The following is a 27,223-nucleotide window of genomic DNA, read 5'->3' as shown; positions in this document are numbered from 1 at the left end:
TCGAGGTAATTATGAAGGTAATTATTCATCTATTGTGTTTCCTCTTTCATTGTCCCAATCTCCTTCCTCCCTGTGTGTTCATTATAAACCAATTACTCACTGGTCAATCAGAGTTGTTTTTTGTTTTTTTGCCAAACTACTTCTAGAGGGGGAAATGCTCTCTTCTTCTCTCTCTGCCTGTTATTACATCATGATTCATGGTGAATCCTTATTATACAAACAGTGAATCAATCTTCTGGATTATCCCTGCATGTGTGTTTAGTCAGAGGATAAAACTGATTAGGAAGTTCCCTTTCCCTGCATGTCTTTGGCAGGGCTCCCTAATGATCTCATCCGTGTACCTCCAACCGATGCTAATTTAGACTCATTAACCCCAGAGACAGTTGAACAAAAACAATAGGCCTTCTCTATCAGTTTCTAGTGCACAAATATTTTACTTGAGGATAATCTTAAGCCAGTCTGTCAACAAGAAATCATGACCTTGGCTCACACAGAGTATGCTCGTGTGAAATTCTGGAACAAACTTCACCCAAAAGTCTGCCAACAACTTTCTAAACAAGCCTCATCGTTTACTTCTTGCCACCCACCACCCAAAAGTTGCACCCCCCTGCAGCCAGCAGGCAGACTGAAGATCAGAGGCGTGACAAGCAGCTGTCAGGGGAAGCCTGCAGGAATCTGCAGCAGTAGGCTGACTGACAGCACTCCCCGTCCCCACTTCTTTGATCTGCCTGGGACTGCCAGTCAGTTAAGTGGGACTACAGATGGGCCAGGTGTGGGCAAGCAAGCCAGACAGCTGTCGGAAACTGCAGATTCTAATGGAGCTTTGCAGAATTCATGGAGGAGCTGGATGCTATGATAGAGGTGGGTGATTAAAAACTTCAAACCACTTTTCTGTGATTGATTGGGCCTGTCTGGTATAATGTCATCAGGTGAATTACTCCCAAAAGTGAGCGACCCACCCATCTGGTGCACCAAGCAGACAAAGCAAATAGTCTGAATAATTGGGAAATGAATCTGATTTGGGCCCACTGTACTATCGGATGATTGGTACAGAAACCTGGAGGTGGCATCGTCTGATTGACAGGTGCGCTGCTGTGGCCTTCAAATGTAAACACAAGCAGCAGAATTCAGCCATTTTCAGTGGTGACGAGTCAAGGTTGAGGTCAAGGTTTCTTTATTTGTCTCCCATGGGAGAAATCTGTCTTGGGCAGAGGGGTCACATCAATGAAATTCAGTTGAAGTGGACACATGATGGTCCGCTGAGGGTTTATCCTCTTATGGTTGGCCACAGTAGCTATGGAATGACTATTTAGTCAACATGACATGCTGCACCATGGAAATCACATGACCTGTTGTGGGATCTCTTTCTGGACAAGGGTTTATCCCTTTTATTAAATGCGGTTAAGTCTGTGTTTGTGTGTGAGCTAACATTACTTACCCTGCATTCAAACAGCAGGCACCTGCCAGAGGAGTCGCGCACAGCCTTCTGATCTCCCTCCACCAACTCTCTTCCACCAAACAAGCAGACAGCTGGTAGTACAGAGAATACCCACAAATAACTACACTGAACGCATGCAAAGTAAATACACACATAAAAGCACACTGCTCTCTTGTAATCCACATTTATTCAGTGTCATACTAAGCATCATAATAACCATTTCTATTTTTAACACTGCAATTCACATCTGAAAACATGCGTTGGTATAAAATGTTTAAGATGTTTAAGACGGTTAAATGTGATCATTTACTGGGGAAACTCTCATTTAGTTTTTAATTGAAAAAAATATAACTTTAACCTGAAATAACCTGAAAATGCTATTTTAGCAATTTAACCAATAATTTTAGCCTTTAACACAACAGAAAGTACTGATAAATTACTTGTGTTACGTATGTGTAACTTCATAAATTAAAAGAATTGATTTTGACTGATCACTTTCTCTATTTTTTTCTCAGTTCGTGTCTAGAGAAATCCCTACATACATCTTGATCCCATCTCCCAAGGGCGTCATTTAACGGGGCTGTTTACATACACACACTGTAATCTGCCCTTATTATTTGTAGCGTTTTAAAGCTTTTCTTAAAGTCCTCAGGTAAATAGAGTAAAACCAAAACTTGCACGACAGACCCAATTACGTAATGCTACAGAGGAAGTGATGACTTAATTAATATGTAGAGAGAGAAAGCGCTCCTCACTGCAGCTCTAAGCAGAGGCACTTTTAACATAATTGAGGGGGGTGGGAGGGGTGTGTTCAAAAATAAACACACGGACAGAAAGTGCATTTTTGATGAGGGGCTGGGGTCAGACAGATTCAGACTGATATGAAGGGAAGAGATGATTGACACCGTGGGCCATGCTCCTTCACAAAGTGGTGTATCATGAAAGCGAGGGGACTTCTGAAACAGCTGTTTGACGCTCTACTTGACAGACAATCAAAAAAAAAAAAAAAAGACTCAGAACTCCTCCCTGCTAGGCCTTGTGCTGTGAGATAAGGCTTTAATTTGGAGAGCAAATCATGTCTTTGTAGTGGGGAAACTTGCGGCACTCTTCTTTCCAAAGCCAGAGCATGCGTAATTAGCTGTGTGTTTGTCTCCCTCGTAGAGATAAGTGAGCTCAGGGGTATTGTGTTTAAAGGTATTACCTGCTACGTGTTTATGTTTGTGTCATGCTTGAAACCCCTGTGTTGCAGCCGTGACCCTTGGGTCAGAGGAAACGATGCTGACGCAGGCTGATTAGAATCCTGGACTAATGGTTTCGTCCTGATAGCGAGTTAAGTCTCGTCTATTATTTGCTTGCAACCGAAGCAGGAGAGGAACAGCAGAAGTGTGTGGGAGCCTGTGACAGGAGTTTTCAAATGGAGCCAACCTGCACAAGATGTGGAGTCAAATCTGCTCAGAAACCCCACACATATATAAAGTCTGCTTCTAAAAAGACTCAAAATAAAGAAATAAATTTCTCTACACGTGAGATTTTGTACTATACATTGGCAGGAAGTTCTTTTTGCATTTCAAAAGAAAATAGGACATCTTTCTAAGTTTAATTTGGGTTACTTTCAGAACAATGAAGGGGTGAGAAAAGATAATATCCACTGAAATCCATTTTTATTGAGAGGGGAATTGAGAGAATATGAGATGCAGAGTGCTGCGGTGAGGAGGCTAATAAGAGTTCATTGCTTAGCTCAAAGTCTTATGGAAAAAAGGACCCTGCATGTAGCTATGTGATGAAACAGAATTATTTATCTAGCCAGACCATATCTGCACTCAAAACTGAGAAAATGGACATTTATAAAGACGCCATCACCAGTGTGAGTGTATTCATCATTTCATGCCTTTAACGTTTCATTCCTCTTCACTTCCCTCACAGCCTCAACATGTCATGCCATAAATAGGAACTACTTTGCATCGCATGCAGTGTTCCCAGTTTTACTGGCTCATGTCTGTGTGACTGGTGGCCATCTGTGTTTTGAAGACAGCTAGTGAATAATTGATTGGTCCATGTATATGCAAAAGAACGGGCTCATCTCAGGAGACATGTTAGGAGGTAGCTTAGCAACACAGCAGAGCCCCGGTCAATTGTCAGGCAGCCCTTGTGGAGGCGTTATGTGTGCTCTAAATCTGATGGTGGAGGTTGTATTGCTGTTATGAGCGCGTGTTTGCTCACAATTGTGTCCATGATTGTGTGAGTGTGGGAGGGTGCTGAGGTTAAGGGTACTTCACTCACGCTGGCACTCCTTGCAGCAGGCACCCTTTACGTAGGCAGGCGCTGTGCCCGCCGGGCACTGAGGGGGAGGGCAGGAGATGGCCTCACATTGCACCGTGCCATTCTGGGAAAGAGAGAAATAACATAATACACCGTTTAAAGAGTGACTGCTCCAGCTGATACAGGACGTCTGGGGCATCCACTGACAGATACTGACAGGTCTCAATATGAAGAATTTAGAATAAACAAACTGTGTGATGGACACTGTTTCTAAACCTTAAACATTTGCCATTTCTGTACGGTAATTTCTTCCATACATTCACTCTGTACGCTACATATGCCGTACAGTACAACACCCATACAATAAATTGCATGATAAATAGTATCGTGTTCAGCTTTTTTTTTAGTTAGAGTGACGTTCATTCAACTGTACATTCCTTCTGTGGGCTGTAGTTGGTCATTCAACTGAACTATTTCATGTTATACTGACGGGTGTTTCTATTATTTTGTCTATTATTTAACTGAGGGTGAGCTAGATAAAATATCTCTCTGTATGTGTGATTTGCATTTAAATGAATTTGAGGTTGGGTCACATTAGCAACAGGCTCTCTGTTGTAACGCATTCTAATTCCTCTTAAGGGATCCCAAGACGTTCCCATGCCAGACAAGATATGTAATCTCTCCAGTGAATTCTCCATCTACGCCAGGGTCTCCCCTCCCTAACTGGCCGTGCCTGGGAAATCCCCAAGAGGAGGTGCACAGGAGGAGGCTTCTTCACCAGATAGATGCCAGAACAACCTCAATTGGCTCCTTTTCGACGAGAAGGAGCAGTCAGAGCTCCTCACCCTATCGCTAAGACTGCCACCCCACGAAAGAAGCTCATTTTGGAAGACATTTGCACCCTTCTTACCCAGGACTCCTTTAGTTAGGTCTATATATTCTAGACATTATCACCATATTCGTTATTTTAACTCTTTCCTAAAACATGTTTAAGCTATATTTGAATTATTTAGGATTTAGTATATAGGATTTTTGTCTGTAATATGTTGCATTTTTAAAATAGCTGCAGGACTGGCAGAACGCAAAGGTAAAAAAAATAAATAAAAGACTTGTAGATTTCCACAATAAGCCGTTTTTAATTCATTTAAATGCTAGCTCCTTTTCTCAGGGCTGTGCCTGTAATTAACATTGTTTCCACGGATGAAAGCTCTGTGACAGAAACATCTATGAACCTGATCCACATAATTGATAACATCTTAATGCATGACCTTTGAATTTTAAAGGTCGCAGCTAATTGCCACACATAAGGTAAGGAACATATCCCATCTAATTCCTTAATTGCAGCTCAGGAATGGCAAAACAGCGTTCCTGGCGAATGAAGCGATTTCATTGGATGAGTGGGTAGAACAAATCCCTGATGATAATTATCATCTGTCAAGAGCAATTAGGTGCGGTGCACTGAGAGATATGTGATTTTCTATTTTTTGCATGTTGGGTAGTGGTGCGCGAAGGCATCTCATTGGCTGGTGGGAGCAGTTCAGTAGCAGTGAATGAGTTTCGTGTTCCAAAGCTGAGGAGACTGACAGGGGGTGAAATCTGTTTGCTGATATGGTACAAGCCCAAGATCTCCAGTCGCCTCTAATTCTTCTTTTGGCAATTATTCACACTTTATGCAGCACAAAGTAGACCCCTGAGAGAATGGAGCATTACTAAGCACTGCTGTTGATGTGCCTAATCCTGAGCACAGTGGAGGTTTTTAATACAGTATCTTTTCTTGGGTAACTGGGGCAACCCTCCTCTAATGCAAAGAAATAATGACAACACAAGCTATCCACAATGGGGCCCATGCACTCTCCACCTCTACCCCACCCAGACACACACCCACACAGACCCTGATTCACACGGGGGAGCACAACAAAAGGGGACACTTACAATGGGAGCACTGAACGTGTATGTCTCACATACACACGGTGCACACAAGCACAAAATACAGTAACGTGATTAAAAGTGCATGCCCTCAAACACAATAACATTCCTGTCCACACACACACACACACTATTTAATGATGCCCACACCTGTGTAAAACATGTGATCAAAAACAATCCCATACAGTATGACAGACAAACTTAATTAAAACTGAACGCCCTCCTTTGCTCTTTATTAACCTGACATACACATCCGTGTACAGTACCCAGCGCACACTCGCTGATCTGCACACACACAAAGCCAAGCACCCGTGTGTGAAGCCCCACCGTGCATGTGCAGTTCCTGCAGCCATCTGTCCAGCCCTCATCCTCCCTGTAGACGACCCCCTTGACGCTGCAGGTTCTCTCACAATAGCAGCCGTCCAGCCCATTCATCTTCTCCTCCGCCCTGGACAGCTGCTCGCGCCACCACCCCCCAAAAAACAAAAGGCAAGAAGGAGAGAAGATAGGAGTCAGCCTCATTCTGTGTCTATATTCACGTGTAGAAAGCAGGGATACAAAAGGACACCAGTGGCATCACTAAAGTCAGTCATTAAATACCATTTAAATGTTTTTACGCACAAAATATTTCAGTAATAGCCAACGTCTGCTGTTAATATGTCTCTGGCCGCCTGTTAGCATGAATATAAATGACAGAAGCACAAGCAGATCATCTATTCTACATAATTCCCTCTTTAGTTCAAAGCTACAGTTACTGTTTTAGGACTATCCTCAAACTAGGACACATTGTATCACATTACATTACCTTGCTCGATGTTTTTGCAAGGATATCCTGCAGTTCCATGATCTTCTGCACAAGTCCGTGGAAATCATTGCAGGTTGGACATGCTACGATACAAAGGACAACATACTGTTATTGTAGGATGTGGAATGCATAGTTATTGCCATTATGATCATTGATGGTAATTGCAAAAAAAAGACAATAACGGTAGATCGAAATATAGCCATGTATAGACAGAAGGTGTGCGCCTAATTCCTCCAAGAAATAGTGAAGAAATTTAAAGGAAATCCACCTTTTTCAATATTAAAACATATTTCTATCTATTACTATTTCTATTTATGTACTTTCTCTATTATGTTTCTTTCTTTCTTTAAGGGACACAATCAGCAGTTCGCTGCAGTTTCTCTCTTCATTTTCTATTACTGGAAGAGTATTCTCGAGTGTCCCCTCAGCAGGAGGACCTCATTTACTGAAAAAATGCAGCAAGCAAACTTTTGCAAGGGGACACACAATCCACGAGGAAATTTCAAACCATGAGAGGTTTTGTGTTTCTGTCAGCAAAAACAAAGCAGTTTGTCTCCAGCAAACTTGAACAACCAAATGAGCTGCAACAGCCACCTGGCATGGAAAAGAAGGTTGCCTAAAAAAACACACATCATTGTAACACAAAAGACAAGGGGTATCACTGCACTGGCAAGTAATTTAACTGCAAAAACGGCACTGCGACAAAACATTTTCCAACTCAAAGAATCTCACGGATTACTGCTTAAAAGTCTAAACAGATTATTACATTATTATATTTACTCAAATGAAATCTTAGGTGTAAACAACTGTTTGCTTTGTCGCCTCACAAATACTATGTGTGCTCAAGAGTATCAGTCAGTCACGGTAAAAAAAGATACTCCCCACTTGCACGGGAGAGACTCCTAGTATTTCAGCTTTTAATGACTAATTGACACTTTGCAAAACATTTTATTACCCAGAGTTTTATTGATGGAAAATTGTTTCTCAATAGCTAAATTGTGTTAATCTGTTTTACTCCAGTGAGTATAGAGTGTTTCGGGAGTTCATTAAAAAAAATCTATGCAATAACATGCTAACAAAATTAAGTGTTCGGGGCAATTTAAATTAAATTAAACACTAAATGAAATGCTTCTTTTTAAGTGTTAAGTAAGAGAATCCACTCACTTCTGTTCAGATCTGGACACTGTGAGATGTAACCCTGTGGCATCACCAGGATCTCCACGTCCTGCATTACTCCCTGCGCAACATGCAGACACACAACAAAGCGTTATCAACAGAGAGCAGGAACACAACAAAAACAGGATGAAGCATGTTAATGTGCAGTAAGTAAATGAGGACCGAGAGGGGCGGTGCTGTTTAATTGTGCTCATAGTATATTTTTCACCAGAGATAATGGGACCCCACCATACGCAGTGCATGCAAAACACAATAACAAAATTTGTTTGCAAGAGTCTTGGTAATAGCGGCAATCATAAAAGTGAACCGAGTGAAACAGCAGTAAATGTATAAGCAAGAGGAAATCTAATTTTCAGTCTGGACAGTGACAGAGAAGTTGGTTTTGTGGTAATACGTCTCCTAGACTGTCGCTCAGATGAATCATCCCTAATGTCTGGACACCAACAGGAAGGTAAGTGAACTGGTGATGCGAAGTTTTAGTTGTGGATATTTATTCTCCCATCTCCTCTGATAAGCATAAACAGGAGACACAGATTCAATTTGTATCATAAGTCTAAATTGATGGGGTCTTGTCCCGTGTCCAAACTCCAAAACACATACGTACGTGCGCACATATACACACGCGGATACTCCGTTGCCGTGGTAACCTGGCCCATTTCACTCCTTGGGAGCATTTATTACCCTTACAGAAGTGGAGCCACGCAACTTAGGAGAAATTGTTTTTTAAATTGTCTTGCCACTTCAATTTGCCAGTCATAAATATAAAATCTCGCGGAAATGATTTGCTGATTTTTCACGGCATCGTGCAGAAATGGAAGCAGATAGGAGTTGTGTCTATCGAACTTGTAATGAAACCACGAAGCTATACATTTATATGTAGCCGCTGTGCAAATTCCACATCACGCGATTGCAGTAAACTTTATCTGAAGTGTGATTAATGCTGCTCTGTTACCATCTGCGCTTTTTTGAGTTTAAGTCAAAGTGAAGCATTTGCCTCAGTAATGGGACATATTTGCAAGTGACACTGGTTATGTGGGTGGGGTTTATTAACAAGGTGGTTTAAAATGATTCCATTAGATCGCTTAAAAGTTGATGTGACTTCTCAAACATGGGATGATCCATATTTGAAGAGAACAGTCACTTATTGAAATGATTAGTTGGGACCAAATGACATCTAAATACCAACTTCATATGACATCCTTCTATGATGATTTAAAATCTTCTAAGAGTAAAGTGTGACTTAATGTAATGTGTGGAGATTGATAATAGCATAAGACTGATTAAATAATTAACACAGGGATGTACACCGATCAGTCATAACATTATGACCACCTTCATAATATTGTGTGGGTCTCCCTTGTGCCTCCAAAACAGCTGGGACTCATCAGAGAATGGACATGGTCCTTCTGAGGGTGTCCTGTGGTGTCTGGCAACAGAATGTTGTTAGGGGGGGCCTTTGGGTCCTATGGGTTGAGGGGAGGGGCCTCTGTGGATCATCCCACAGACACTTAATCAGTTTGGGATCTAGTAAATTTGGAGGCCAGGTCAACACCTTGTGCTGTTTTTCATGTTTTTTTTTTATTGTTCCTAAACCATCAGTGTGTGTGTGTGCCTGTGCCAGGCTGCATCCTGCTGTCACAAGATGGTCAGTGTTATTTATTTCTCCTGTCAGCAGTCATAATGTTATGCCTGATTGGTGTAGGATTAAAGACTGAAATCATTTTGATTTCTCTGTGTGACTAACCACAGCCTGTACGGTTACGTAGCACCATCAAAACAACCAGCAGCCAGATTTTGCTTTGCACCTCCTGGCAACTGAAAAACAGAGACATTTTTAATTCTCCCCGCTCACTCCTCTGTGTCAGTGGCACAGTCAAGACGAAACTGTAAACGTGAATTTGTGCAAAACAGCAAGGAGCAGAGTGAGGGCTTAATCATACAGTTGCATTAATTCTATAAAATACAAACAGTGACGAGGAGGTGCGTTCCCTGCCCGGCTAACAAACAACCCCAATATGAAATCTGACTGTGAAGCAAAATTTGATTTGCATGTTTCGACAGCAGTTTGTCGATGCATTTGGGATTGTTTGAATTAAAAGCAAATTGTTTCTTTCAAGTTAGGATGTAGAGCAATTTCCTTCATTAGCATACAAATGACACATCACTGATGGAATTGAACAACTGTGTCACCAGATAAAATACGACGGACTTAGCTATCTTACAGAGTGTGTCGACTGTAAAGAAGATATTTATTGAGTTGTGAAGCAGAGGAGCAGACACACTGGTTCTTATTAAAGTCTTTACTATCGCTGCTACGGCTGTGTTTTTCTCTCGTCTTCGGCTAACACCCACGCACAGACATTGACTGTTTCTGTGTGTGTGTGCGAGCGCATGTGTACTAATGAAGCGGTGTGTTTTAAGAAGAAGACGTGCCTCCCCAGCAACTAATCAAGGCTTCAGAGAGCGACGAGGAGCGATGCCGCTACGTGACGAGATTAGTGGGTGACCTCCAAGGCTTCTTTCATCAACCAATTAACACAGAGGAAATTCAACAGCCAGGATACAATGTGTGGAGCATTAACAGGTGCACACATGTACCACCTTCATCATACCATCAAACCATCACCAGAAGACTGATTTAAACAGTTAATAGCTGCTGGTAAGCTGACATTTTGCCCCAACATGTCTCCCCAGGCGGGGAGAGCAGTCCGGTCTGAAAGAGACGATATAGCCTACTGTATGTCTCTCTGCCTGATAAACAACACTATAGACTAAGCTTAATGAGCATAGTCCAGAGGCTATTTAATGATTTCTCCCAAATCAGCGTTGTGAGGGTTGCTGAGATAATTGCACAGGGCTTTAGCTGCAGACTAAGGGAAAGGGAACAAACAATGACAAAAAAATGTCAATTCCTACGGCAGGCAGAGCAACCCTCAAATTAAAATGGTAAGCCTTGAGAAATGCATGCAATTAAATCCAGCAGCTATAATAAATAAAACCAAACAAGCCAAACAAAGAGGGAGAAGATACAGTGTGAACCAAGATTGAGTACGGGCTGAAAAGATGGCGCAACAGCTGAGACAAATTACTTGTTCTTGCCATTCTGAATCATTTATCGCTTAGTAATATGACAAATCAAGACGGGCGTCAGCATTCATATATTCTGAGAGGGGGTGGGGTTTGTGCTGCAGCGTTAACCTTGAAGAAGCCATGAGCGGCATTTCTCTGTCCGAGCCAGAAGGAGGTATCCTCAGGTATGTCCATGTAGGGGGCTTCCACCACCCGCTCATAGATCCTGAAAAACATACACATGAATTGGTCAACAGCTAAAAATCACAAAATAGCAGGCAGACGGTCTGAATGCTGTCTCTTTGGGTAATTTCCCTGCACACTGCAGGTCCTGCCCTTTTAAATCCTTCTGTTAACTCTTTCCCTGAGGAGGATATGGATAGTCACATGCGTTATGCGGTACACACGGTGCTGCCGTCTGCTACTTTTATTGTGCCAAGGAGGATCAGCGCACACAAATAGTAACATCCAGGTCACAGCAGATACATGTATGATGCATGTTTCCTGAAGGTGCCTTCAATCTGCAATAGTCTCATGGGACGGTGCAAGGTCAGTATTTGGATGTCACAGTCAGCTCCGGTGTGAACCAAACACGTAACTTACTTGTAAAACTGCAGTTACTTTTTTACTGAATGTTCACCCAAATAAGTTTCAGCTTCATCTCCAGATCGATGCTTGCTTCTGTTTTCTCTTTTATTCTCTCTCCTCTTGAGGACATGATATTTAAACTTACATACATTTTAACATCATACATTTATTTTTTCATGCCTGATACAAAAAGCAGAATACATCAGATCTCATTAATGTTGACGCATTATGATAGATCACTGATGCAAGTTTGACTTGACTGTATCAGTCTGAATGGGGTATACAAGATAAGGATGTGATCCCTCAACAGCTTCCTACCTCCAAACACTGATAACTGTGTTAAATAGGGGCCAGAAGCAAAGCTGTAAGTACTGCTGATGAGCCGTGAACCCAGTGAGTCCCTGTTCTGTAGATCAAAGATTTTACGCTTAATAGCTCGTTAAAGTACTTCATAAATTCACATTTTCATTCTTTGTAAATGCAGCAACAATGAAGGGTACACAATGTATACATTTATCTGTTGAAGACAGGCATTGCTGCAGTGAAGCCTTAGAGACTTTTGAGAAAAATAGAGATGACACATGATGTCAACATTTGATGAATGAATTTCAAGTTGGAACGCACAAATGCAACTTCTTCTCTCCTGATAACAATTTCGGCACCTCGGCTCAGCTTATCTGTCAATAACAAGTGCCGATTCTCTGAGAGAGCTCTCTTTCCTCCAAATATAAAATCTGTATCACTCGCTCCGTGCACTCGTTGGAATATTTTTTTCATAAAGTAACAACAGGAGTTATTGCTGTGTGAGTTGGTGGCTTATGACACAAAGAATATTAGTGATCGCGGAAACAAACTGAATTTTATAATAATGTTGATGAAGAAAACAGACTTTGGTTTGGGGTTGGTACTAATCTGACGCATGAGATTGATGCATCTCTAGTCATACCAGTACTACTCAACAGGCGGCTTCACTTTATATTTCCTTGTATGTATCCTGAGCACCTTACCTGTTGCAGTCCACGTGTAGTATGACATGAGAAGCACTGACGGCCACAGAGACCTTGTGCCACTGGTCATCAGCCAGGCTGTAAGGGAACACCTCAGTGTGATCCTGTTGGCCTTTGGTGCGGTAATGTAGACGAATCTCACTCCGCTGACCACTGCTCTCAAGCTCCAGGAACCTGCGGAAGAAAAGTTTCAGCGACACACTTCTAGCAACAACCATATAATGGCGGCCTCCGTAAGAATTTTGATTCCCGGCTTAGCACAATATGTCTTGTTCTATTCAAGCCTCATCACTGAAACAAAATCCTTATTTCTCTTTTCACAAAAAGCTGCATGCATCACCTCCTCTCAGCACAGCACTGACAGATGAACACATCACTCGTTTCCAATCCGTGCACTTGCATTTCTCTACATCTGCTACACTATTTAGAATTTAATCACATCAGTTGTCAAACCTAATGGTACTATATGGCTGTTAAGTGCAACATCAGCAACACACAACAACAGCCACATGTGGTTCTTCATCTCTATACATTGGAATATTAGTATTCTTCTCTACACCACTGAGGTTCACCGAGCATGGTGACACTAATGGAAAGAGCTGCCGATAGACACTCATCACCTCTGCCTTTAAAGACACACTTATTTGAATGAGAGTCATTGGCTGGAAACATTATTCAAAAGAAAAATAGACACTCGTGCAAGTGAGGCAATGGAACTGAATTATCAGCAAAGCACATCTAATAGATTTACTCTCACCTAGCCATGCATGCACATTCATCCTGTCTCCGTAAATGCAGTAGCTAACACTTCTGACGTTGAATTAGTGCCTTGCCATGTTTCCAAATGAAACCATGCAGTGCTGCTTTGTTGTTGCATATGAATGGCTGGGGAAGCTAATCAGCAGCGGGGAAAGTCATTAACATCACTGTGAGCTCCCTTCTCAGGACTGACTTTAATGTACAAACTGTTCAATCAACGCATTATGTGGATTTCAGATGGCTGTTCTGATCATCCAACGGCTCAGCTACCTCAAACTAATGGAAAACATTAGCATGCTAACTGCAGATAGTGTCTCATCAGTTTTCGAGTCACAATTACAGACTCACTGTGTGGATCGCTGATGGACTGTGAATAATATGTTGGCATACAGGGTGATTTGCATTGTTTACCCGACTTGTGTGTAAAACATCTAAATGCTTTTCAAATACAGATCTCAAGTCTGCTAATAGGACAAAACAGAGAGGTACTAAATTTACTTTACTTTAATTACGGTTCATTGGCTGTGGTTATAAACAGATTTACTGTCAAATATGCATCTCAAATTAACTATGCCTTGAAATGTTTTTTAACAGAGTGTATAAATGTATCTCTGTGCATGTTAATCTGCAGGCAGGAATGAAAAATTGTGGTTCTATTTTAAATAAAAGGGCTAATACTGTCGACCCTTTATTTGTGCATAATACAACCAGTTTTACACATATTATGATGAAATGTGCGGTGATCATACCTGTGCTCAGAATGATGGATGGAGAGGATGACTCCAGAGCTGAGGTGATCCTGTTTGAGTGTCACCAGCACAGTAAACTCATTCTTGCCTCTAAGCTTCTGTACCATTTGCTCTGAGACCTCAGCAGGAGCTTTCACTTCCCTGGAGGACCCTAGAATGAGGACAGGAATGTCAGAAATGATTATTAAAAGCGACTTCCTCCGAGAGAACATTTTATCCGTATCAAGCTTAACATTAAGAAAATAAATACTACTACGAGAAATGTGTTATTAACACCTACTCTTGTTCAATCGAGACAACAATTTAAAAAGCTGAACACAGATGTGAAATATGAATTGTCAGGGGACTAATTACAAAACTATACCTAAACACATCGCATATTTTGCATATATGAGGTAAAATCATAGACTATAAAAGAAATTCCATATGTCAAATGTGTTGACATTTAGGCAGATTTATGTGGTTACACCTAAAATCCCATTTCTTTCTTTCAAGAATGATTATTTCTCTGCTCCAAGCCAATTAATTACACGTAGTTTTACTGCCTTTAATTCCAGTGAAACTTTGTTTAATTCATAGAGAAAACACTGATAAGCGGAAGGCAGCTCTATATTATTAATGACATAGAGTACTGACAATTTGGTAACAGTAACTATTTAGCGAGGGGATGAGCTAAATATGTTGTAGTGATACCACTTCTGTGAACACGGCACTTGTGAGAATATTCAGTTGGGATTTCACTGGTAATAAATATTTGATATTGCTTTACATTATGAACCCTTAACACATTTTAATTACTGAATGAATAAAACAGCTCTCAGCACACAGAACAAACTTACTAATAGAAAGATTGAGTTACAGCGCACGCCACATAGTCATTGCGATATGCAAAATGTTAATCTCTCCTCTCTCACTCCATCAGCTGTCCGATACAGTCAAAATGTCCCAGTCCAAGTTTCATGTGACCTTAAGACTTCTTAAAATGATTCTGGTGTTTGTCAAATGAAGGCATTGGGAACCCAGCCAGCCATTACCAAGCGTGAGCGGTTTTCAAGATGAGCGCCGGTCATTCTCCTCAAACAAAACTTGAAGTCAGCCACTTGCTAAAATCAATAGATGACAAACTACTGCTGCCAAATGTTGCACCAAACAGGCAGTTATGAGCCAAAACATTAGGACCACCACTGACTAATGTGCTTTCGGTCCCTTCTCCCTCTGTGGTGCAGTATCGTTAGCTGCAGAACCTTTAAATCCTGTAAGTTGCAAGTTGCAGCAACAGCTAATCAGACTTCTTAAAGCACAACTCAAAACACCCTGTTGGTGATTCACGGTGTGTCCGTCCTCAGAAGGTCATTAAGGTACACTGCAGTCAGAAAACACCTCGCAACCCTTCCAACTGTTCTGACCCAGTCGTATGCCATAGTGATTTGAGCTCGAGTATTCACACCTGCCCATTTCTCTCTCATCCAACTTGTCAACTACAAAACCTACTGTCCTTTTGCCATTAACTACTGTATATATTTGAGTGCCCACAATGTTTTGGCTGATAGGTATCCTAGCTTGCGTCACCTATTGCCAAAATCAGTGGATCAAACATTTTCTCCTTGGCTTGCTGCAGTTCCAGCTAGAGATATGAAGCTGAGGACTTGGGGAGAAGAAAAGAAAGGCTGCTGCTGCTGAGGATGTGCATTTTCTGCATGTAGTTAGTTTGTGAGATCCTGTGCCGCCATTGTGCCCCCTTCTTCCTCTCTAACTCTGCACAGACGTATGCTACTTTAATGGAAGCATCAATAAATGATGACGTTTCTCAGAAGCAATCACATCAAAGAGCTCACTTCCAGCTATGGGATGCATGCAAGATGCCGTGGCACACTTAAGCGCTCCAGGAAGCTAGCATGGTTGCTCCTCCTCAGTGTATTAACATTACTTCCAGCTGGTGGGAGTAGCCAATTAGCACAATGCAATGTGAAACAGCAAGCAAAACCATCAAGACTGAAAACACAGCACACGCACTGCTTATATAAAATACAATGACGGCATGCTGAAATGAAGCCTGTTTTCATTCTTTCAGTGTACTCTTAGCGTGCTAGCGTTAGCTTTTTCCTGATGTAGGCTTTTAAGACCATCAGTGACATCTTTTGCGTCACTTCTTTCAAAACAAAAAAATAAGTGTCCCTTTAAAAAAGGGTCAGAGTTTCATGCATTTTGCATCACCGGTGGAGTATCATCCTAGTGTCACTGGCTTCGGTGGGACAGATGGTCCGATGACTCCAACAGGAGCTCTGCCTAGCAGTAATCTGCTGCAATCAACAGATCCTACTTAGTAACCACATCCAAATGACACTGTTGATAATATTCTCAGAAATCATTTTGTTTTGATCCAAGTCCAAGCTGGACTGTAAAGCAAAAACACCATCACTTTTTCTCTTTATATTTTTTGGTTTGTTTCACATAAATTCTCTATTGTCATATTACATTTTTTTAAGCACTGATGAGCTCAAACCAAACTGTATTTACAAAGTATGTGAGTATATGCCCTTGTCAGTCTATTTCCATGCCATGGGTTGAACAAAAAGTATCTCACGACATCTCAATCATGAGCAAAATGAGCACAGTGGGAGCAGGTGTCAGGGCGGGGCTCATACTGGGAGATGGTTGATGAGGAGGGGGGATGGTCAGGACCAAGTAACCTCCATCACTACGTTGCAACTTGGCAGCTATGAGCCTTTGACCTATAAGTGGATGACTCTCATCACCGCAAGGCTGCCTCAAATGGGACTTTGGGGGATTGGAGGGCGGAGGTACATATATTGCAGTATAGAGTTGCTTTATGAAAAGCACATCATCTCAACACTCAAGTAAAAATAAGACAGCTAGAGCTGCACTCTCTGCATCTCCAAAAGCCAACATGAAAGAGCAGTGGATGAGTTTTTGCTGTGATGAGCTGGGCCAACGTTCCCTTGTGCCAAATCAATGTGGCCCTGCTGAGGGGGCCTTTGGTCGATTATCTATTGGCAGGCGTCTGGATGGGGTAGCCACCTGCTCCTAACAACCGCTCTGATGTGAAATACTGACACAAAATGACTTGAAAATGTTGATCTAGTGCATAAAATTCCAATCATCACATTTTTCACTATAATAACAGCTCTTGTAATCTATTTTGGTTGTTTACGGGCTCTGAGAACCAGCTGATGGTGAGGAAACTATGTTTTTGAGACATACAGAGTTTTATCAGCTGACGAGAGACCGCCAAAAGCCTCGGGCTCAATAGCATCACTAGGAAGCACAGCTATGGGCTACGGCCTAATCTTATCTCCTAGGTACATTGCACTTTAATAGTTACACTTAGGCCACAATTTCCATCCTTCAGCTTTACCTCGAATCTTGAACTGGCTAATGGTCTTTTTTTGACTGGTCCCTAGCACCCACGCAGCTGTAATCCCTCCCACACTTCCATCACTGCATTCCCATAGAAGTGCATTGGCAGTGCTGCAGAAATCACTAGCTCACACATTTAGCATTTAGAACAGGTGCCCCGCAGCACAGCCTGAGAGTCGACATACACCCAGCTTTGCCACAATCCCTTTCTCACACACTGCTCTCACTTCTACCTGTATTTACAGAATAGGAGGTTTTGGAGCAGGAAAGAGATAGCATGCCCCTCTTTTCCCACAGACTCTGAAGGACAGGCAGAAGCATTTTATGTTGGTTACGTGTATTTTTTATATCTTTTTTTTATTAATTATTTCCCAGAGGAAACTGCGACTAAAAGAAGAATCATTGATATTAGATAGGAAGATCATAGCCAATTTTTCTGTGCGAATAATGAGGACTTTCATTTTCTGGTCTCTAGTGGATTGCCAGAACAAAATAACACCTCCTACGTCTTTGCAACAACTCTTCAACAGCATTTTGAAAAAAGCAAACACTAACAAAAACGATCTCCTTACCAGTTAAGTATGAGCGAACCCTGAAATGCATACAGACAAGTAGGGTCCGAACAGGCAGGGACTGCATAAACTCAACACTACCATAAAATGTAAAATTGTAATATTTTGTCATTGCATAATGTTTTCTATTTGAAAAATTGACTGAGCGTATTTCACACAAAACAGTTTATCTGCTGGCCTGAGCGCAGAGGGAAATGTGTGGGAGGGTTAGGCAAGAGAATATGTCTCCAGAGGGATTAGAGTAATGATAAACTCTCCACCGGCAGCAAACTCCAAACCCTTTATTACTGTCAACACACACGCATTTGCGTCTGTGTGAGCACATCCACGTACACAAACAGGTGTAGACGGCAACACATACAGACACACACAGACACTATAACCAAAGCCACGTTCTGGCTAGCCTACAACTTCAAACAAAGACTGAATCAACACAAAGAGACTGATGTAGAGATATGCAGTAAGGTGGGCTGCCGCAATGATGAATGCTTACACACACCCGCACACACGCACACACACACACATGCAGAGACCAACCCTCAAAAGCTGGTCGTTACAGCTCCTGAATATTCCCCCCGTGTTCAGGCAATCTGCATTTGACCGAACCCTCTCCCCCCGCTGTGTGTCTCCACTCTCCTGGAACAAATACTAAACTGAACCAAGGGCACCTCCAGGACTGCTTTGGCCAGCAATTTCTCCCCAATTCTCAGGCCGCCTCCTCAGTGACGGCCTGTCTGACATTCACACATACACAGAGCTAATGACAGCCTTCCAGCCACCCAACTGTATAACTGTCCTGGGGGGATAGAAATATCTCTCCCTCTGTGGTCGCTGGTGTTTCTGTGCGGAACGTGGGATCAGGTCTGCCTCAGAAAATAGCGAGCAAAAATGTCTGACCAACAGGGAGTTGGGGAAAATGTCAGTCATCAGGCTGAAAAGACTTTTTGAGAAAGGCAATAGAATGCAGCAAAAACATCTGTATATATACATCGATCAGCCACAACAACGGTAAATAACATTGACAATCTTGTAACGACGCAATGTTCTGCTGGGAAACTTCTGGACCTGGCATTCATGTGGATGTTACTTAGACATGTACCACCCACCTAGACCAGACCAGATACCCCCACCTTATAGCAATGACACTCCTTGATGGCAGCAGCCATCCCCAGCAGGATGCAGCCAACTAAAAAAAACATGAAGAGCAGCACAAGGTGTTGACCTGGCCTCCAAATTCACTAGATCCCAAACTGATCAAGTATCTGTGGGATGACCAACAGAGGCCCCCTCCCCTCAACCCACAGCACCGAAAGGCCCCCACTAACAACATTCTGTTGCCAGACACCACAGGACACCCTCAGAAGGACCATGTCCGTTCTCTGATGAGTCACAACTGTTTTGGAGGCACAAGGGAGACCTACACAATATTAGGAAGGTGGTCATAATGTTATGCCTGATCGGTGTAGACTAACCATCTAGATGTGGTGTAAATTGTTCTTGCCTAATCTTGCCTAAAGATTTAGTCTGATTAATTTTTAAAGGCTGTTAAATACTCGCCACATGATCAAAAAGACAAACGTAAAGCCGTTTGTCACTGGGTCTAAAACCACTGACAAGACTGTTCAGTCTTTATAATCATTTCAAAATGTTTCATGAAAAATTGTCGTAGACAGAAAAGAAGAGCATTGTCAAGAAAAATCAGGAGGACTCCTCCTGGCTGGATTTGCATTTATCCCAACAGAATTTTAACATGTTCCTTGTTTACAGTGAAACACTTCAGTCTGTCTCATCATTCCTCCAATCCATACCGCCATAACGAATTCCCTTCTTAAAGACATTAACACAATATAAGCGCTGAGGGACAAAACCGTCTGTCTTTGTTTCAAGCATAAATTCTATGGTTCTCTTTAAACTAACATGAGGCTTCTGCAGTCTGAGCAAGACAGTCAGTTGGGTATTTTTCAGGCTTTTTAGTACCAAAGTCTCACTTTGTGTTAGAATCCCCTACTGTGACTCAGTAAGGAACGCTGTGGAAGCACAAAGAGGGAATTTCATACTTAGAAGTCTTCGAATTTGTCTCAAACTGTAAAACTTCATGTTAGGTTCTGCTAAACTTTGGGGTGCATTTTTACACAGAGCAAAGGCTGTGGTATTTTTCCCTCATCACTTCAGGAATGGATTTCCTTTCAGACAGAATGAAAAGCAGAATTAACAATAAAAAAAAAAAACATTTAAATACACGGTGGTGCTTCCAATTAAAAAGTGGAAGCTTTTACCCTTCACCATCAATGTGAAAAAATGCTGGATAACTTTTGTCAGGCACTCAAGTTTTTGGTTTTTGTTGGAGTTATCTTGGAGTATTATTTTTTTAGATCTTACTAAATGAATCTGCACCAGTTTTAATACTCAAGGTTTCTTTGTAATGGTGTAAATGTAATGTAGCTGTCATGGACACAGCGACACATCCATCACTAATTGTGATGTTTTTCTTAGCACTGGGTTGGCTTCTAACATTGATTTTAACTGGAAAACATTTGTAATATAAACTTGAAATGTGAAAGCCACATGCATCTCTGTTGTAACAATGAACAAAACTTTGTATTATAGGAAGTGGTTGGAGTGTTTTTGGATCTTTATCCATATTAAGGACTTGAGTCCAGTCTTTAAAATAACTGAATGCCTAGTTTGGAGCTAATTAGTAAAGAGTAGAGCTTGTCCACACTTGGATTTTGCTACTTATGTATATTAGGTGAAGCTTTTTTTTTATTCTCTTCGCTGTGAACCATGTTGCAAAAAGACAGACAGTAAATATATTCAATATACTGTTGAAAAGAACCGTACAATTTACGAAGAACACTGGAGCTTAGTCTGACTCTTCCGTCAATTTATGACATTTACAATTTGTGTAGGCATATTCCCATTTTACTTTATCGTCTTCTCTTTAAGTATGAGGTTAGCCACAGAGCAGCACCCTCACAACCCGCACAGTTCAGTTCAGTGCAGTACAGGAGCTGCTTCACAGCCAAGCTAGAATCGTAGGCTCTGCAGTTATAGGACTAGCTGGCAAGTGTAGTTTCTACACTGAAAGCACTCACATCTGTGACATGGACATTAAAGCTGGACAACAAACTGGCATTCACAGTGTGCCTGTCATAGTCTGTCTTCTTCCCTCCTTCACACACACACGCACCAGAGAACACACACACACACACACACGGTATGGCTGTATTATGAATGAGTCTCTTCCATCCTGTTACACTTTAGTGTCGCCGCAGTCAGGGACATTATCACTACAACATACACAAAAACACCTCACAGGCAGTGTTCAAACAGTCTGAGCAAAAACATGCTTCTGAGACAGATGGGATTCACACACACCCAGATACAATTACAGGGGAGTCTTGTGCTGCAGCTGAAAGGATGCTTGTAGCAATTGTGTTGTTTGCACTTTGAATGAGTTTGGGCCATACGCTCGTAGCCAGAGAGGGAGAGAGAGTGGGTGTTGGGGGAAGGGAGTGCTTCTGGGTGTGGCCCCTGTGATCGTACATACAGAGAGATATCTGGATGTCTAGATATTAAAAATGGTGGGGGAAGCGCTAATGATGCGATGATTTTCTGTGGCTGAGCATCACCTGGCATCAGGACATGAGAGGAACGCAGCCCCAGGGCTTTTTTTCCTCCCTCTCTATTATGTCCGTCCCTGAGGTCCACCTCTGCTAATGCCATGCAATGTAGCGCTGACAGCTACCTTCAAAAGCAACAGCAGGGGTGCGCTAAATAGCAACCCCCCCACCGCTCACTGCTCTCCTCTTTCCTTCTCAGACACAAAAAAAAAAAACATACTTTAGCAAACAGAAATACAAGGGTACGGCAAAATGTGCACATGTGCACATTTCTATATTGTGAATTACACTCTTCCCCTGCTACTTCTCTTTCAGCTCCCAGCAGCTACACCCCTCCTCCTGCCTCCACCCAGCACCCAGAGATAACAGCCTCCCCTTCGGGCAAGCAGGCAGGCAGGCATGCAGTGGAGGGGACAGCCATGGATATGTTCTGCCTGCTATCTAATGAGCGTCGGAATGTCACCGTGGGCCTGTCTGCTGGTCCCAGCCAGCCAAGCATCCATACATGTGGAATCAGCACAGTCTATCAAACAGCTGGCAGACAGCTCTGCTCCCTGTTCCTCTCTCTCTCTCTCTCTCTCCCGTCTCTTTTTTCTTTCTCTCTCGCTTCCTCGCTCATTTCTGCACCTCAACACATTGTGCCTCTCCCCGTCTGTTTCTGATCACAAACAAGCAGAGGCCCAGGTTTGCTTTTCCGGTACAGCTCTGCCTGCCTCCCCCTCACCCAACACCACTGACTTAACATAGACATCCCAAATGAAGGATGGAGGCGAGCTCTGCCATAAATAACACACCGCCTTCTCCGCCTGAGTAACTGAATGTACTTAGCAAAGGTAATGCAGGAAAATAAGATAGCGTAATGATGGAGAAGTGCCAGTCACGGAGCAGTCGTGCTTTTTCTTTTCCTGACAAAAGCAGTGGGAGCTTCCTTCTATAACTGTCTTTGTTTCTCTTTCACTCTCACTCTTCCTTGTAGTCTCTCTCCTTCCCCTCTTGCTACCTGCCTGGGTAGAGCACTTCTGAATGTTGTCTACACAGAGGACATCAAATGGCCTGCCTTTACAAAGATGTTGGAGTTGCTGCTCCATGCACAAGTGCTGCTGTCTCAGCGGCTGTGCAGGGAGATTAGAAGATATCAGCATGGAGGGAGGGTAAAAGAGAAATGTCGACAAATGATTGCGGTGTGTCTCTGTCCCAAAACAACACTGACACTTTGGTGCATCCGTGATGTGATCTGTGATGAGATCCTCCTTGTGAAGATTTGTGTGTCGCCACATCTTTCGTTTTTTGCCACTGATCTGGGAGCCAAAAAAAAAAAATAATTTCCTCTGTTGCTACTTTTGGCTGGGTTATGATAGACATCTCCATCCGTGTGACGGGGCTATTAACAGTCTCATTTGGATTGTAATGAGTGTCTGAGATCAAATGACAAGGATTTAACACAGGCAAATAAAAAAATACATATGAAAGTCAAGCACCACCGCAGCTTTGACAAATCCATTTTGCACAGCGCTATTTACTAAATGCCATGTATAACAAATTAAGCCATACCACTGACAGCATAGACATCTGACTCACTTTGCTACCCATTCATATTTTGGGAATGGAGACTGTTCACAGTACTTACACACTCCAGAAAATCACCCACGGGTAAATTCTACTAGTGGGGCCATTCATCCTCCAGATTTACATTATATACCTCCGTGGGCACAAGATTTTGTCCCTGCCTAATCTGATTAAACTCACTCATTCTATGATTCTTTTTGTGATTCTCCCATCTCTCCCCCTCTGCATGCCCCGGTCACCCCACTTTTTAATGAAGACCTAACATTGCCTATTGTTCAGGCAGGTGGCAGAGGGCCCCCCGAGCTTGTTCCTGATAGAATGGACAACTGAAAATCCACCGTATGTTGCTGCTGAGTGTCTGTTACACAGTTGTCCAGTGATGGGTGAGAATCACATGGGCTGCAGTTTTATCAGATGACATTTCCAGAAAAAAAATATATATATTCTACAGGCATCTCTCCAGAGGAACTCTTCTGTGGATGGACAGACCGGGGTGCATTATTTTAGTCTTGCAAGTTGTGTGAACAAAATAGAAAGAGGACAGAAATGTCCGTGACAGTTTTCATAAAAGCAAAAGCAGCAGCATTGCTTCACATACACACAATGTCATATAGATATATTTTATTTTCAAGAATAATAATAACACAAAAAAAATAAATAAAAAATACAATGAAATTTACCTTGGAAGTGGAAAGCTCTAGACTCGCTGTGGAAGCCCTGGACCTGAGTAACTCCATCAAAACCTTCTCCAAGCGTTAGTTCATCGAACACGCTGATGCGCAGGGCTGGGTCAACCCCAAAACCTACAACTAATTTACAAACACAAAAAAACAGCATTACCATATTTCATAGCAGGAAAGAACACATGTGACGCTATAACAAGATCCTGCCAGTGTCAAGAGAAGAGATGAGAGGTTACTGTATTGTCTACAAGATCATGCACGTCTGATTATTTGTAAGGAGTCTTGGTGCCAAGTTATCCAAAAATAACACCTATTTTGTATACTGTATGTAGCTCGTGTTGATGTAAAAGCAGTGACAGCCGTGTGTCCTACCTGAGGAAGAGCAGAATATGCCGAGAACCAGAAATAGCTGTAATAATCCCATGGTGAATGCATAAAAAAAATTAGTCCATGTTTTGTCCACTTCCGAGAGACACTGTTGTTCAATCACATGCGAATGATGTATCACCCTCGCAGGAGGCTATTACCAATCCCAAATGCTGAGCGGAGGCATCATCACAACTTTAGATGCCCAGTGACGCGAAATAAAATAAAAAATCCGGAGAAGAAAAGGGCAGTACCGATGCGGAGATTATTCCATGTAACGAGGGGTCTGCTCCATCAGCATCATCCGCGGCACAGGTGGGTAACTGAGGACGCACAAAGCGAGCCGCCCTGCCTCACCAGCTCCACAGACGCTCCTTACAGCAGCGTGAATGAAAGCTGCGGCCGCCGAAGGAGGAGTGGAAAGAGAGGCAGGGAGAGGAGGGTAAACCTATGAAGGGAGCAGGGGGAGAGAAAGAGGGACAACAAAGCCCCCTTGCGGCCCGAGAGGGAGAAACCCTTACATGAATCCAAAATAGGCGTACAGACTGAAACCTCGCCCGACTGTCTACAGTGCACCTGAATCACTGATGTATAGTAATATTACAAAGCGATGGGATTTTAAATGACATAATTTGTATACAAATTCCAAAGGCAAAAAACAAAACAAAAAGAAAATTAAAAAAAACAAAACAAAAAAACTCATGGTCCTATAACATAAAGTTCACGATTTCATAAACAATAATTCAGATCTTTTAAACAATGATAATATAGCATAAAACCACATAATGATACCCTACAAATAATAAACTGAATAGATTATTTAGCAAGTTTACTTTTAGCTACCGTGTATCCCTCTGATCTTGAGCTAGCACACTTGTTAGAAAGCTAGTTCACACCGAAGTAGCCTACCTGGTTAGCATACTGGTTATAATCATAGACTTTATAATGCCAGTTCACTTGTAATTTGCTTAAACTGTTTTTTTTCCCTCACCTTGAAATACTGAAATACTGCGTGCTTACTTTGAACTAGCATCATTAGATATGTCCCTCTCTTTTTTAAAACAGCTAGCAAACTGGTTAGCTAGTTCACATTATCTAGGACATTTAAATATTTATCTTTCACTTTGAAAACATACTAGTTATAATAAAGGTTAATATGCTCGTTCAGTTTTAACTAGTATGAGTGTAATATTCCCTTTCACACTGAACTAGAGTTAGCTACTAGCTGAATTTGGACCGTGTAATTGGATATTCGCCTCTCCATTTGAACTAGCATACTAGCTAGCAAACTGGCTACCATGTTAACTAGCATAATGACCTAGAGTTAACATGCTAGCTGGCCTTTTAACTGGCAAAACAGCTCGTAAACTGGTTAGCATGCCAGGCTGCTACAAGTTAGCATAGTAGTTAGAACGGTTCTTCACTTTAAACTAGAATAAATAGATTAATTCACCCCTGCTTTAAAGCACCCTAGCTGACTTTTAACTAGCATTATATTGGCATAGGCTAATAGCTTATTATTTTCCTCGCAATTTTAACTAGCATACAGCTAGCAAGCGTGCTAGCATGCTAGTTAATTTTTAACTAGAATATTTGATATTTTCCATTCACTTTAAACTAGCATACAGCTAGCAGACTAGTTAGCATAGTACTTCAGTTTTAACAAGCGGAGATTGATTATCCCATCGTTATTCTGAAGCAGTAAGTCAATAGATATTTCCCATGTAAATAAAATAGTAGCATACCTACATTTAAAAGCACCAGGTCACTATCCTTCTGACAGATCATTGAGGTCTAAAGGAAGAAAAATTAAATAAAACAAGCATTCATTACTAGACTTTAATTATATCAGACATTATTTGCTAGATTATTAAATAGCAAGGTGGTCTAGAGGCAAGCCAGAGGTAAGTAGATTTCCGGCCTTAGTCTTGATGATATTCCAGCACTCATCCATGAGGCTTCATCTGTTCTGTTGACAGATGGAGGGTCCTCAAGCATTTATACCTGTTCAGTGGGTTCAAATGTTCAGATGTTGCACAAGGTCCCAGAAGTTGGCAAGGTCATATACCAATCGTGGGAGTTCAGAGTCTCATGAATTAGTGCAAATTGGTGTGAAAATGCCTGGGACGGCATTATAGGCAGCTGGTAAGTGGTGTCGCAGCTCCTTCTCTGTTTAGGAAGGTTTGTTCCAGTCTGACGTTGATGTCCTCTTTTATTCCTATTCCAAACCATCTGTCTTCTCTGTCCTTGGGACGAATAGAGGTTGATGGAGAGAAAATGCCAACTGTCTCAAAGCTTTAATTTACCCCAGTGTCATATATGCTAAAACTGCTCTGTGATCCGAGTGCTTACCCCCTGTAAGCACACAGTCTCTTTCCTTCAATTACTTGAATCATCCAGTAAAGTTGAAGTCTGGCTTTTCAGCAGGTGGTATGAAAATTAAAATGGAGTGCTTGACTGCCAGTGTGACTCAGCCTTTTTAATGCCTTGTTATAGAGCACCAGTGCTTTTTGGTTTGAATATATGTTTATTCGTCTTGCATCTTCTTCTTCCATTGGACCAATTACCATTTTGCAATATGACTTTTATCGGTGGCTAGATCATGCCAGTGCTTATTTTATTTAAAGAATGATAAACAGCAACATTTTCCCTAAATCCTAATATATTTCCCGTCAGATGGACATGAATTAAAGCCTTTTTGTAGAGCGTTGTTCTGAGGCAATCCCAAGTCTGCAACATGCTCCTGTCAATCCGTAAATCGGAGGGAAAGTCTTTTGCTGGCTGAGCTGCTCTGCTGAAGCACTGCTTACAAGTGGACGAAAGCAGATATGATTCTGGGGAATGTTCCAGATCCAGTGGGGCCCTCAGATCCATCCTGAGGACCCCAGATTAACAGGAACACATCCAATCTGCATCCCCTTCGATACAGATTTCATTAATGCCAATAACATGTTTTGTTTTAATTATGATTCATCCAAAACAGATGTTTTTTTTTTTGTTTTGTTTTGTTTTGTTTTTTTTACAAATAAACCCTTATCTTTTACCAAGCGAGATCTGTACGTCCACAGTGTGCGGCTAATGGGCAGCTATTGTCGATTTAACAAAGGCAAGCAATGGCTCTCCATGCAGTGTCACATTTGCTGTGTGAGAGGGCCTCCAACCCTCTATTCATTATTAATAATACTAGATTTCTTCTGGGTCCTCACACAGGAAATGTAATTACTTTGTATTGCCCACAAGTTGTCATTTCCTAAAGTGC

The 27,223-nt window shown here is 41.9% G+C and overlaps 1 protein-coding gene across 2 annotated transcripts in view; it reads right to left on the bottom strand.

Annotated features, from left to right (window-relative positions):
• Nucleotides 1-24,221, bottom strand: part of nell2a (neural EGFL like 2a) — a 76,520-nt gene extending 52,299 nt beyond the window's left edge. For both annotated transcript variants that reach the window (XM_084555469.1, XM_084555468.1), the window contains exons 1-10: nt 23,971-24,221; nt 23,596-23,724; nt 13,777-13,927; nt 12,269-12,442; nt 10,803-10,899; nt 7,593-7,665; nt 6,429-6,511; nt 5,951-6,079; nt 3,719-3,821; nt 1,439-1,530 (exon numbers count right to left, since the gene is read on the bottom strand). In XM_084555469.1, the coding sequence (XP_084411595.1) occupies nt 1,439-1,530; nt 3,719-3,821; nt 5,951-6,079; nt 6,429-6,511; nt 7,593-7,665; nt 10,803-10,899; nt 12,269-12,442; nt 13,777-13,927; nt 23,596-23,724; nt 23,971-24,022 (1,083 nt within the window). In that variant the 5' untranslated portion in view covers nt 24,023-24,221. The remainder of the gene's footprint in view (nt 1-1,438; nt 1,531-3,718; nt 3,822-5,950; nt 6,080-6,428; nt 6,512-7,592; nt 7,666-10,802; nt 10,900-12,268; nt 12,443-13,776; nt 13,928-23,595; nt 23,725-23,970) is intronic.
• Between the last annotated feature and the right edge of the window lie 3,002 nt (nt 24,222-27,223).

The sequence above is a fragment of the Chelon labrosus genome, assembly GCF_963514085.1.
Source record: "Chelon labrosus genome assembly, chromosome: 11".
NCBI lineage: Eukaryota > Metazoa > Chordata > Actinopteri > Mugiliformes > Mugilidae > Chelon > Chelon labrosus.
Note: the sequence above shows the minus strand (reverse complement) of the source record. Positions and strands in the feature narration are given on the sequence as shown.